Source organism: Nannospalax galili, unplaced genomic scaffold, assembly GCF_000622305.1.
Source record: "Nannospalax galili isolate Female #2095 unplaced genomic scaffold, S.galili_v1.0 scaffold259, whole genome shotgun sequence".
NCBI lineage: Eukaryota > Metazoa > Chordata > Mammalia > Rodentia > Spalacidae > Nannospalax > Nannospalax galili.
The window spans coordinates 2,236,801-2,248,629 of record NW_008344750.1 but is presented as its reverse complement, the minus strand read 5'-3'; the positions used below and the strand labels follow the sequence as shown (position 1 = coordinate 2,248,629).

At 52.1% G+C, this 11,829-nt stretch overlaps 1 protein-coding gene across 1 annotated transcript; it reads right to left on the bottom strand.

Moving 5' to 3' along the window:
• Positions 1 to 7,295: 7,295 nt before the first annotated feature.
• Osm (oncostatin M) lies at positions 7,296 to 10,525 on the bottom strand. The gene is made up of 3 exons (XM_008841124.2): positions 10,470 to 10,525; positions 8,756 to 8,892; positions 7,296 to 8,267 (listed from the first exon to the last, which is right to left on the bottom strand). Exons 1-3 carry the CDS (start codon positions 10,501 to 10,503, stop codon positions 7,719 to 7,721), a joined length of 720 nt encoding a protein of 239 aa, XP_008839346.1. The 5' UTR covers positions 10,504 to 10,525; the 3' UTR covers positions 7,296 to 7,718.
• Between the last annotated feature and the right edge of the window lie 1,304 nt (positions 10,526 to 11,829).

Here is an 11,829-nt window from a genome sequence, read left to right as displayed (position 1 = left end):
CCTGAGCAAGCCCAGCCCTTGTGGACGCCCAGGAAGCAGGGAGCTGGGCTGGCAGAGCTGAGGGCCTCTCATTCCACCTCCACTGTGGACTGTGACCTTTCTCTTGGTGCCACAAAGGGGCTCTGTGGACGCCCTGGTCCCAGGCTGGCATGGAGGGTGGAAGAAGGGATGGGGATAGGGACAAAGAGAAGAGCTGTAACAGAATGAAAATCAGCAAGGAGAGAGGGAGAGAGAGGAGAGAGCCAAAATCCTGCCTGGGTCATTGCTAGCCCTGCACTTGCCCCAGGAAACCCTGTCACATCAGGGAGATGGGCTCAATAGCCCACTGTACTCAGGGGAAACAGGCTTGGCCCAAACAGGTTACTGGTGAGGGCAAGGATCGGGCTCATTTTGCTCAAGTCTAAGGTCCTCATCTCTCATTAAAGAGAAAGTATCACATTAAACTTGGACAAGGGCTAGGAGATGGTTCCATGGGTAAAGTGCTTGTTGAGCAAGCAAAAGCGTCTGCGTTTGGCTGTCTAGCACCCATGTAAAAGCTGGGCATGGCAGTGTGCACCTGTAATCCTAGCACTGGGGGGCAGCGATGGGCAAGCTGGGGAGAGCTGGTTAGGCAGCCTAGCCAAAAAAGTGTGTGCCAGGTTCAGTGAGAGGCTCTGTCTCAAATAAACAGATGATAAATAGATGATAGATAGATAGATGATAGATAGATAGATGATAGATAATAGATAGATGATGATACATGATAGATAGATGATAGATAGATGATGATAGATAGATAGATAGATAGATAGATAGATAGATAGATAGATAGATAGATAGATGGATGGATGGATGATAGAGGATAAAGGGGCTGGGCATGGTGGTACACACCTTTAATTCCAGCACTTGGGAGGCAGAGATAGGCGAATCTCTGTGAATTCAAGGCCAGCCTGGTCTATTCCAGGCCAGCTGGGGCTACAGGGAAACCCTGTCTCAAAAAGACCAATGATAATAATAATAATAAGCTGGGCGTGGTAGCGCACGCCTATAGTCCCAGCACTTGGGAGGCAGAGGCAGGAGGATCTCTGTGAGTTCAAAGCCAACCTGGTCTACATAGTGAGTTCCAGGACAGCTGGGGTTACAGGGAGACCCTGTCTCAAAACAGACCAAAATATATATATATTAAGAATAATACAAAAATTAATAAAGTGGAGGAGCTGGAGAGATGGCTCAGCAGTTACAAGTGTGAACTGCCTTTGCAGACGAAATGAGTTTGGTTCCCACAACCCACATTGGGCAACTCACAACTGTCTGTAACTCCTAACCAGCTCGCCCCAGCTTGCCCATCGCTGCCCCGCCCCCCAGTGCTAGGGGGATCTGATGTCTCTGGCCTCTGCATACAACCTACATGGGCAAGCACACACACACACACACACACACACACACACACACACACACAGAATAAGAAATCTGAGACCAGGGGCTGGAGAGATGGCTCAGTGGTTAAGAACACTGACTGATTGTTCTTGAAAAAGACCAGGATTCAAATCCCAGCACCCATATGGTGGCTAACAACTGTCTATAACTCCAATTCCAGGGGATCCAATGCCCTTTTCTGTCCTCCATGGGTACTGTATAACATGGGTGCATTTACATACATGCAGGCAATACACACATACACATAAAATAAAAATAATAAATAAAATGCTTAAAATTTTTAAAATAAATAAATCTGAAACCAGAAAGTCAGGCATAGTGGTGTACCCATATCATGGGTAGTAAGTTCAAGGCCAGCCTGGGCTCCATATTGAGAGCCAACAAACAAAACAAACCACAATGAACTGTAGATGTAGCTCAGTGGTAGAGCACTTGCCTAATGTGCTCAAGGCCCAAGTTTCCATCCTTAGCACCAAAAAGAGAACACTGGGATGGTGAGGGCCACTGAGGCCCAAGGGAACCCAGGTTCTCATGATGGCTCTGCTGTGTCTAAGCTCTAGGCTTGATGGGAGATAAACCACATCTTCCAAGACTCCTTTCTGCTCTTTTCCCAGTTCTCTGACTACCAGGTGCCCTGTCCTAGGGAACTTTTAAGTGTGTGACATGCTGTAGCAATGACAGGGTCTGTGACTGTCACTCTGAAAAATTTTTAAAAGAGACAGAAACCCCAGCTTCAAGTAGGCTAGGCTTCTTCTGTCTTCCTGTGTTTGGGGCCAGCTTCCTGGAGCTCATGTGAACACTCTGTCCCTTCACAGGACAGTGGAGGGAACACTTGTTTATTTGTATCAACCCTGAAGGAAAGATGAAAATGCTTTGTGGGTCCTCAGCTCATGTCAGGGCCAGAAGCAGCAGTTTTCAGAGCCCTGTCCCTGAGCCTTCCATAGCAGATGGTCCTGGGGACCATTATACAACAAGTGGATACTGTGGGAGACTAGGGTGACAAATGATGGCTCATTCTGCCTGTGGCTGGCTGGTACAAACTCCACAGGTGGCACCCTGGGCATCCCCCAAGGAAGCGGGACACTTTAGCTGCAGTGAGGCAATGGGAATGGTGGCGACAGGGATGTACTGGGCCTGAGATGAAGCCAGTCTGCAGAGCAGGGATACCTTAGACCCTAGAGAAGGCCAGCCTGCAGGGTGGGGATGCCCTGGGCCCTAGAGGAGGCTAGCCTGCAGGGGTTGAGGGAGCTAGAGCTTAGAGGAGGCCAGCCTGTAGGATGGGGACACTCTGGACCCTGACACTGTAACAAGTCTGGGATGGAAGCTCCAGAAAGGAAGACAGGAGGGAAACTTGGATGGATGGCTTGTGAGCAGAAACAGATATGATGACACTGAAATGTCTAAACAGTGTCCAGGGAGCCAGACTTGCTGGGGAAGAGAGCAGAGCTGAGTATCTGGTGAGATGATAGGAAGCCACCTAGTGGAAGGCACTGAGTGATGGATAGAGATGGAGGGGAGGGGATGGAATTGTGGAACCTTAGGGTGGGGCAAACAGAATGCAGAAAGTAGATAGGACTTGCAGAGATGATGGTGAACTTGGATTTTTCAGGCACCTTCAGGTCTCTTTGGAGCTGGGGAGGGCCAAGGTCCCATCTCAGGAAACATCAGCTTTGTGACTCACTAGATGGCAGGTCCTTGCAAACACAGACCTAGACCCCCAAGACCTTATCCCAAAGCTGGAGCATACTCATGTGCTTCCTGGGATGGCCAAAGCCAACTTGCATAGTTCTCAATAAGAATGCAGGCAGGGCCCAGCCAGTGTGGGGCAGCCACACAGTCCTCCCTGTCCTTCCTCTGCAGACCAACCTCTGCCCTCTCTGTGAGCAACCTCAGTGCCCGCCACAGCCCTGGCTCCCCTTCCACTTCAGAAACCTGAGAATGTCTGGCTTTTGGTGGGTGCCACCTCCCACCCACAGCTTCCTAGTAGCCCAAGTCGAGGAAAGCCCCTTCCTCTCTGTGGTCAGGGCAGCTATGAAAGCAAGCCAGTCCCCTGAGTTGGAAGGTCCTGGTGCTGTAGCTGGTGGAGACATTGGGATGGCTCCAGGGTAGAGTGGGCTCTCTGGTTGACTCCTGAACAGTCATCTTCTGTCATTTCTGGGCTGAGACCTGGGCCCATCCACCCTGCTCCTCAATGAGTTCCTACTTTGTATCAGGCAGTGTATTGAGCCAGGAAAACATAGAGGCAGCAGATGGTGGCTATGTCCTCAGTAGCCCCCAGCCTGCTGGGGAGGCAGTCAGTAAGGCAAACACCACAGAGGGAATGCTTCCATGTGATACAGGGGGGAAATTTGCAATCAAGTTGCTGGACCCAGACCCCAGGGTAGATGGGGAAGAAAGATGTGTTCTTGAGCTGACAGTTAAATAGGAAGAATTAACATAACAAGAAGGGAGGGCAAGGAACAGCATTCATTTTTTTTTTTTCTTTCTTTTTTTGTTTTTTGAGACAAAGTCTCCCTGTAGCCCCAGCTGTCCAGGAGTTCACTATGTAGACCAGGCTGGCCTTGAACTCACAAAGATCTACCTGCCTCTGCCTCCTAAGTGCTGGGATTAAAGGCATGCACCACAGAGCCCTGGGGCAGCTGATGAGGGTAGTGGAACACCATTACTTGATACTTGGTCAATGTCTGGAAATTGGACTGCTGCCCTGAATGACAGCTGCTTATGAATCCTGGGCCCAGAGTACTAATAACTCTAGCCTTACACAACGCTCTGTGACCCTGAGCCAGATACTGCTCCTCTTTGAGGTTTTTGATATACCCTAACCCCTTTATTCACTCTGTTCTGATCCGTGAATACTTGGAGCCTTTGCCCTAGCTGTTCCTATCACCCCTTCTGCACGTCAGTCAGACCACAGCATGGACGTCACCTCTCCAGACACTGGCCTGGCCACCCACATTGCCTGATTCTCCCTCTCTCTATTACATCACCTTACTGCATTGTTGCCCAGCTCATGCAATCTCACATCTCCTGTTGGTTCGTCTGCTTGTCTGTTGTCTGTCTGCCCCTTGCCCTGGAGCTCAGTGTCTCTGGGGACTCTCGCAGTTGTCAGCCAAGTTGCAGAGGTGGGGAGGTAGAGGGGACCAGGAAGATGCTCCTGCCCTGGGGTCCAGCAGGCCTGAATTCTAGCCATGCTTGGCCCCAGTTTCTGGCTCGCAGTTTTTGTCTACAAAGAAGGTCCTATCTTCTGCAAAGTCCTGCACTGGGTTCCATCTTGACTCCTATTGCAGAAAATTGGAATAGCTAGGGACTGATCAGGTCGAGCTCACCTGCTTTTGTTTCTTTTCTGGCAATGCTAAGTGTCAGCGCCAGGGCCTGACTCATACTAGATGAGTCTCTTACCACTGAGCTACATCCCCAGGATTCCCACTTTTATAGGAAAAAAAAAAGAACACAAAATTTATTACATGCCTTAAAGTATAGCTGTATTAAAATCTAAGTTCCTTGGTTTCCCTTGCCATTGGCCCATAGATTCCTCTCCCAAGGAGAGAGCTGCTGACCTGGTGGGAGCTTGCTCTCCTGGGGTTCCCAGGTAAACTCTAAACCAAAATCTGTCAGAATGCAGGGTTGGCACACATCAAGTTGTAAGCTCTGTCTCAGTTATGTTCTGCTGTGGCCTTGTGCATTTCACAGACGAGAAATCAAGGCTGAGATCCTTAACTTGCCCATCTTTCAGACAGACAGGAGGGGTCTGAGAGGAGACTGAATTGGCCAGGTTAGCAGGCCTCTACTGCTCTGCCTCCCACCCTGTCCTGTGCTCTGTGCATTCTTGAGGACCTACCACAGGGCTTGGCAGGGTATTGATGGCAGGGGTGTGACTGTGAACTCACATCAATTCATTCCACACACACTCACAGTATCTACTTCCATCAAGGCACTGGGCAGACCTCCCACCCTACACAAGTAAGGATACACTGGTTGATCTGGCTGTGTGCACGTGACAGACCAGTGCAAAAACACATACCATTCCCATACACATATATGACCACCCAAAACACATTCATAAGCATCTGTTACTAACATTCAGGCTTCAAGATGAGGCAAAAAAAGCAACACACGCCTGGTGTGGTGGTGCACGCCTTTAATCCAGCACTTGGGAGGCAGAAGCAGGCGGATCTCTGTGAGTTCGAGGCCAGCCTGATCTACATAGTGAGTTCCAGGACAGCTGGGGCTACAGGGAGATGTCTCTGTCTCAAAAAGACCAAAAAAAAAAAAAAGAAAAAAAAGCAGCACACACTCATCAGCACACACATCTGAACACACACATCAGCACACACACCCGTTTGGAGCACACACCCATCAGTGCATACACATTGACACGCACACCTGTCAGAACACACACACATCAGTGCACAAACACATCAGTGCACACATCCATCCAAAGACTATACCCAGTGGCACACATACTCATTGGTATACACATACATCAACACACACACACACATCAGCACACACATACATCCTCACACCATGCCAAGTGGCATACATACCCATCAGTGCACACGCACATATCAGCACACACATCAACACACGCACATCTACATACTATACTCACATACTCATCAGCACACATTAGCGCACACACATCATCATATGCCCAGTGCCACAAACACCCATCAGAACACACAACCATCAGAACATGTCCATCAACATATATAACCCATCAGGACATACTCAATAACACACCCGTAACCCAGACAGCAGCAGGTGTCCACATAATCTAGCCTTCCTCCTTGCTCTGAGTTCTTCCATCTCTCCTCCTCCTGCTCTTCCTCCTTCTCTTCCTTCTCTTCCTTCTCCTCCTCCTCAGCTTCTCCTGGGAGTCCTACCTACCAGTGCAGCCATGTGAAAAGCCAGGTGGTGTGTGCATCTGTAACCTCAGTGCTGGGGAGGCAGAGACAGACCATCACTGGAGCTCATTGACCAGCCAGCCTAGCAGAATCACAGAGCTTCAGGTTCAGTGGCAGACCCTGTCTCAGAAGATAAGGTGGGACATGATTGAGGAAGACACCCAATGTTGATCTCTGATCTCCACATGTGCATACCACATGAACATATATGCACCCCCCCCCCACACACACACACAAAAGCTAAGGAAGGGAGATGCTCTACAGCTAGAGCCCTGCTGGCTATGGCATGCGATTTCCCTTCATGGGTCTACTTCTTAGACCTCCAACCCATCAGTGAACAGGGACCCTGTCAGCCTTGCTCCCCCCACCCCCGAAATCCTCTCCCATAAGAAAAGACAGACACCAGCTTTAGAAACTAGGAAAATTTTAAATAAATTTTAGCAAAATATTAACATTAAATATACATTATAAATAATCCTTATAAATATGAAACTGATTAAAAATGAATAAAATCAATAAATTAGTCATGTCCCTGCAAGAATTGCCCAGAGGTTTCTGGGTCCCCCTCCAAGTTTCAACATGTGAAAATCCCATAATGGTCCACCAGGGGGAGCACTGAGCAGTGAGGACCTTGGTCTTGCTGGTGCTAAGCTGTCCCACTAAGAGAATGCAGTGCCAAACCACCCCAAGACCATTTGCACCGTATGTCCTGATTCACAGAGACTTTGATGTCCACCCAATGTCAGAGTCCCAGCAGCTGACAGTCAGAGAGGGCATTACATACACACACACACACACACACACACACACACACACAGAGCATTCCAATGAGAAAATTGAGGTCCAGAGAGGTAAAGTGACCCACCCAAGCTCACACGGAGAGCTGAGGCACAAACTAGAGTCTATGCTCAATTCCCTTGCACCTACAGATCAGTACTCCTTCTAGGACACCCTGCCCCTGTCACAGATGCCTAAAGTGAGGTCACCCAGATGTCCAGGTGTCTGGGCTGAGCAGCGATGAGGCATAGGCTAGCTCAGGGCTTGACCTCCCCCTTGGAACCCTGCCACCACAGAAAGGAGGAAGTCTGGGGGTAACAACCCTTAAGTCATGAGAGAGAATGGCCGGCAGGCCTTGGTGGGGGGGGCGGGTGTCAGCCCAGTTGTGAGTCAGCTTGTGTCATCAGACCCCTGAATCAATGGAAAGTCGGCCTTGCATGGTCTGATCTGGCCACCCCACTAGGACTGGGAAACTGGAGGCTTGGGGTGGGGAAGTACCACAAACTGACTGTCCCTTAAAGTGCTCTTCTGCATAGCCCAGGAGGAAAGAGCAGAAGACCTCTAGAGGCAGCACCCTGCATCCCCAGAGTGTGCTGTGTCCTTCAGTGTATCCTCAGGCTACCAGGGAAGCTGACTCCTGGGCATGGGCCTCTGGCTGCTCCTGGAGTGTCTGAACCCGTGAGCTCTCTTGTGCAGGGCCCGTCGTGGGCTGTGTCTCCGGCTGCGGCTCAAACTGTCCCCCCACTCACTGAAAACCCGCCCCACTGAGCCCATGAAGGAGTGGTACCCCCACAGGAAGCGGCAGCTGTCCAGCTTGGCCTGAAAGGTGTCTGATGTTGGGGCAGGGGATAACAAGGCCCTAGAGCTTGTCTGTGTGGGTTCAAGTGTCTTCTGGGATCTGCGGAGCAGCCAGCTCATGCAGTACACATTGTTTCGGATGCCCCGGATCTTGTACTCAGCATTCTCCAGCTGCGGGAAGTTCTGAGTCCTCACAAATTGCTGCTTTAAAGCCTCCACTCGGTGCTGGACTTGGCCCAGCATGGTGTCGATGGTGTGCAAGAAGTCCAGCTTGCTCAGTGCCCGCAGGGCATCCTCACTTGGGAAGGCTGCAGGGTGCTCTGTGCAGGACTTCCTCAGAGTTGTGGTGTTCAAGCTTTGGTGGTGCATCTGAGGAAGCAAGAGAGTGAGGAGCGCACGCCAAAGTCCCTGAACACACACACACACACACACACACACACACACACACACACACTCACACACACACACACACACAGACAAGTCTGTCCTCACTGCCCTTGAAACACTAGACCTGCCTCATTGGCTCCCTGTGTGATCATCTCAATGGAAAGATGCAAAAAAGAATACTGACATCACCAAAGATGGGGTGGGAGGGTTGCCAGGGCCCTGAGGGTGACTGTGCATGTGGTAGATGGGGGTGAGGGTATGCAAGTGTGGAGGAAGGCTGGAGAGTAGGCTGATTCACTCAACTGCTACATCTGGGCACCTAGAACAAGGCACTAAACCTATCAGACAGCAGATGAATAGAGTTGGAATAACTCAGAGACTAAGTTTCCCCACCCACCCTTCCTGATCACTCTCTCACTAGCTCTTAAGGCTCTTGGACGCTTGGGTACCCTAGAGGTTTGGGTGCTTACATATGGCTCTGCGAGTGATCTGGGGTCCTCTGTGTCGTTTGCCAGTCTCTGCAGCTGGCTGAGGAGCATCTGGTAAGAGCTGGAACAGCCAGGCATAGCCAATGCCGCGCTCAGGAGCAGGAGGCTGAGGACTAGACCTGGGGCAGAGAAGGGTATGGTCACCTGACTTGGAGAGGAAGCCAGGGACCTGGGGGAAGGTATGGCCACTTGTGCCTGGTTGTGCAGCCTAGGGCAGGAGCTGGGCATGCAATAGGCACTGGGTCCTCAAAGTACACTCACTGGGACTGCCACCACTTTCCTAGTGAGTCACCATGAAGACCAAACAGGGTGGGAGGGACCAGCAGTGGCTGCAGTTACCTAGCAGTTCTTTGCTAAGAGGCTGAGCATAAGTTTGCCCATGCCCCTGTCTCTGTCCTGACCTGGGGGTGGGAGGCGCAATGGGCAGACAGGGCAAGAGTCCTCTGTCAGACTTCTGGCCTAAGGACTGACCTTGACCTAAGACCCTGACTCATCAGTCCCCTTACCCCTGTAACAGGCTCTTGTACTCCGTGTAGGTGGACTGGAGCTAGCCTGGTGGGCAGCCCCAGAGCAGTAGGTGCCCCAAGCTCTGTGCACAGAGCCAAGGACACTTCTCTGCCCAAAGGGCCAGTCAGTGTTTATACTCACTTGACTGAAAGGTAAGCCAGGTCACAAGAGAAAATCCTGCCCAGGTCACACAAGGCCAGTACTCTCCTCAACTTTTCTCCACAAGTGAAACCTCAGTCAGGACACCCCCACCCAGGGATGCTGGGAGCCCATGAAAAGGTTTGCAGAAGGTTGCAGGGGAGGGCTAGTATAGTTCCAGCTCACTGCCCCCCACCCCCATAGGCACTGGCAGCCACGTGGTCGGAAGGGGTTCTGTGGCGCAATGGCCCGGAAGGCCGTGACACCATCCTTCCCTTCCTATAAACGGTCCAGCCTCTTGGGGGGGACCAGCTGCTAGGGAGGGCCAGGCACCCAGGCATGCCAACCACAAGCCTCCCCCTTCCCCAGGTATCAGCAACCGCACTCTGGGTAGAGAGCCTACAAGCGAGAGAGCATGTAACGGGTGCAGAAAGGACTAGGTGGCTGCAGGGGTGTGTGGCCAGGCCTGTGTGAGGCACGGGCATCTGGCTATTCACTGGGGCCCTGGTCTGCAGGTGAGCCTTCCCAGGTAAGAGAGAGGGAGAGCCCTTGGTGATGTCATGGGCTCTGTTTGCCTGTCCCCATGTGGGTGTGCCTATAAGTGCCATGTGATTGTGGGGGTTCCAAGGCTCTAAGGTCTGGCTGACTTTCCATCCACCCTAGACCCTGAGAATCAAATCAGGCAAGAAGGTGGCCCCGTTCCAGCCATTGCTTCACTTCCTTACAGAGCTTCTGCAACTTCCTGCCCTGCCCTACACATCTTCCACCTGCCACCTGCTTCCCCAGCCTCTTCCCGCTCTATCCTCTTCCCTCATACCCTGGTCCCCAACATGGTCTCTGTGTCACCTCTCCCTGGTAACCCCCAGGGATACCCCATCTCCACCTGTAGGGATGCTAGGGTCTCAGTGGACCTCTCCATTTGCCTGACCTCCCTCTCCTCAGCATCCTTCCCTTGATGCTGATCTACAGCTCCTGAAGGTAGAGGGTACCCCACACCCGGCCAGATGGCACAGCTGTGCCCTGGGCTGGAAGAAAGGAAGGAAGTACTTACTGAGCAGAGTCTTCTGTGGGAACTGTGCCTGCATGCTGGGTGCCCGCGTTCCAGCCCGTGCCTCTTGGGGGTGACACGACTTGGCTGGTAGTCCTGCGGGCTGGCAGCCACTTTATGCCCGCTGGGTCGATTGGCCAACACCTCGTGAGGTGGGTGGGGAGGGGGAAGGGGAAGGGCAGGCCTTCTGGGAACATGACCCCAAAAACCAAAGTCTCCACAGGCGGCCAATGGGTGCCTGGCGCCACAGCATGCCCGCTCCTCCTCCTGTTTTCTTCGAATTCGTTCTTCGAGGTCAGCCCCACGCCCAAGGATGATGTAAACCGCAGCCTCAGCCTTCTTGGGGTGAGGAGCATCATGGGGGTCCCTTCCATCTTCAGCAGGTCAGTCCCAGAATGGGAAGAGAAGCTTCCAGCCAGGTTTCTGGAAGCAGTGGCCAGCCTTGGCCCAAGAGTGGCTAGCCTCACAGGACACTGAGGTTTAGGACCAAAAGGAGCCAGACATCTTCCTCGTTGAGTGCCCTTCCCACCCTCTCGCTTGGGCTGTCGGGACATCTGTGAGCGGAAACCACCCGGCTCTGGGCACAGAGCCAGACCCAGGCCAGCAGCCCCAAGATTGTGGTTCTGTCCCCAGGACCAGCATCCCCTAGCCCAACTCCCCTGTTTCCATTCCCCCGATCAGCCACCCCTTTCCGGCCTTCCCATGCCAGGTCCCCTCTCCACAGTCAGGATCTTCCAGGGAGAACTGAACAGTTGGAGCAAAAGAAACTAGAGACCAGATTTCAAGCCTTCTTATGAGCTGTGTGGCCTGAGGCAAGTAACTTAACCACTCTGAGTCTCACCAGTAAAATAAAGAGGAGAAAAGCATTTCTTGACCCACCTCACAAGGCCACCGCCAACATGGACATAAAAGGCAAAAAGGCCTTTGAAGGAAAAGAAAAGATGAAACTCAAATTCCAAGTACTAGTTTTCGGGGGACATATGGAGGGGGTGGAGAAGATGGGGAAACTGTGAGCTCAGAGGGGAAGCTGCAGGGAGGGAGCTCTGCCGTGACAGTTGGAGACCAGGTTTCACTTTCTCTGAAAGATAGCAATCATGGGTTGGTCCTTCTTAACGCTGTTGGAACATGAGAACTGAGGGGCCCTGGAGATGGTACCTCCCTTGGCAGACTACTGCTTTACTGTGGAGTCAGCTGAGGCCCAGGGTCTGACCCAGGCCTGCAGGTCATGCTTGGCAGCCCCAGCACATCTACCAGACTGGGACCAGCATCCTCAAGCAGAAATCTCAGGAGCCTAGCCAGAGGTTGCTCAAAGGAGGCTGTGGGAGGGGTCCTGGGGTTCCCTGGAACCTGGGCTGCTCCAGCT

Bases quoted from the DNA above. Each gene is read 5' to 3' on its own strand.
- Osm (XM_008841124.2), bottom strand. From the start codon at position 10,503: ATGCAGGCACAGTTCCCACAGAAGACTCTGCTCA. The intron at 8,893-10,469 runs GTAAGTACTTCC...TCTCTGCCCCAG, and splicing joins CCCACAGAAGACTCTGCTCA to GTCTAGTCCTCAGCCTCCTG. The intron at 8,268-8,755 runs GTAAGCACCCAA...TTGCTTCCTCAG, and splicing joins GATCACTCGCAGAGCCATAT to ATGCACCACCAAAGCTTGAA.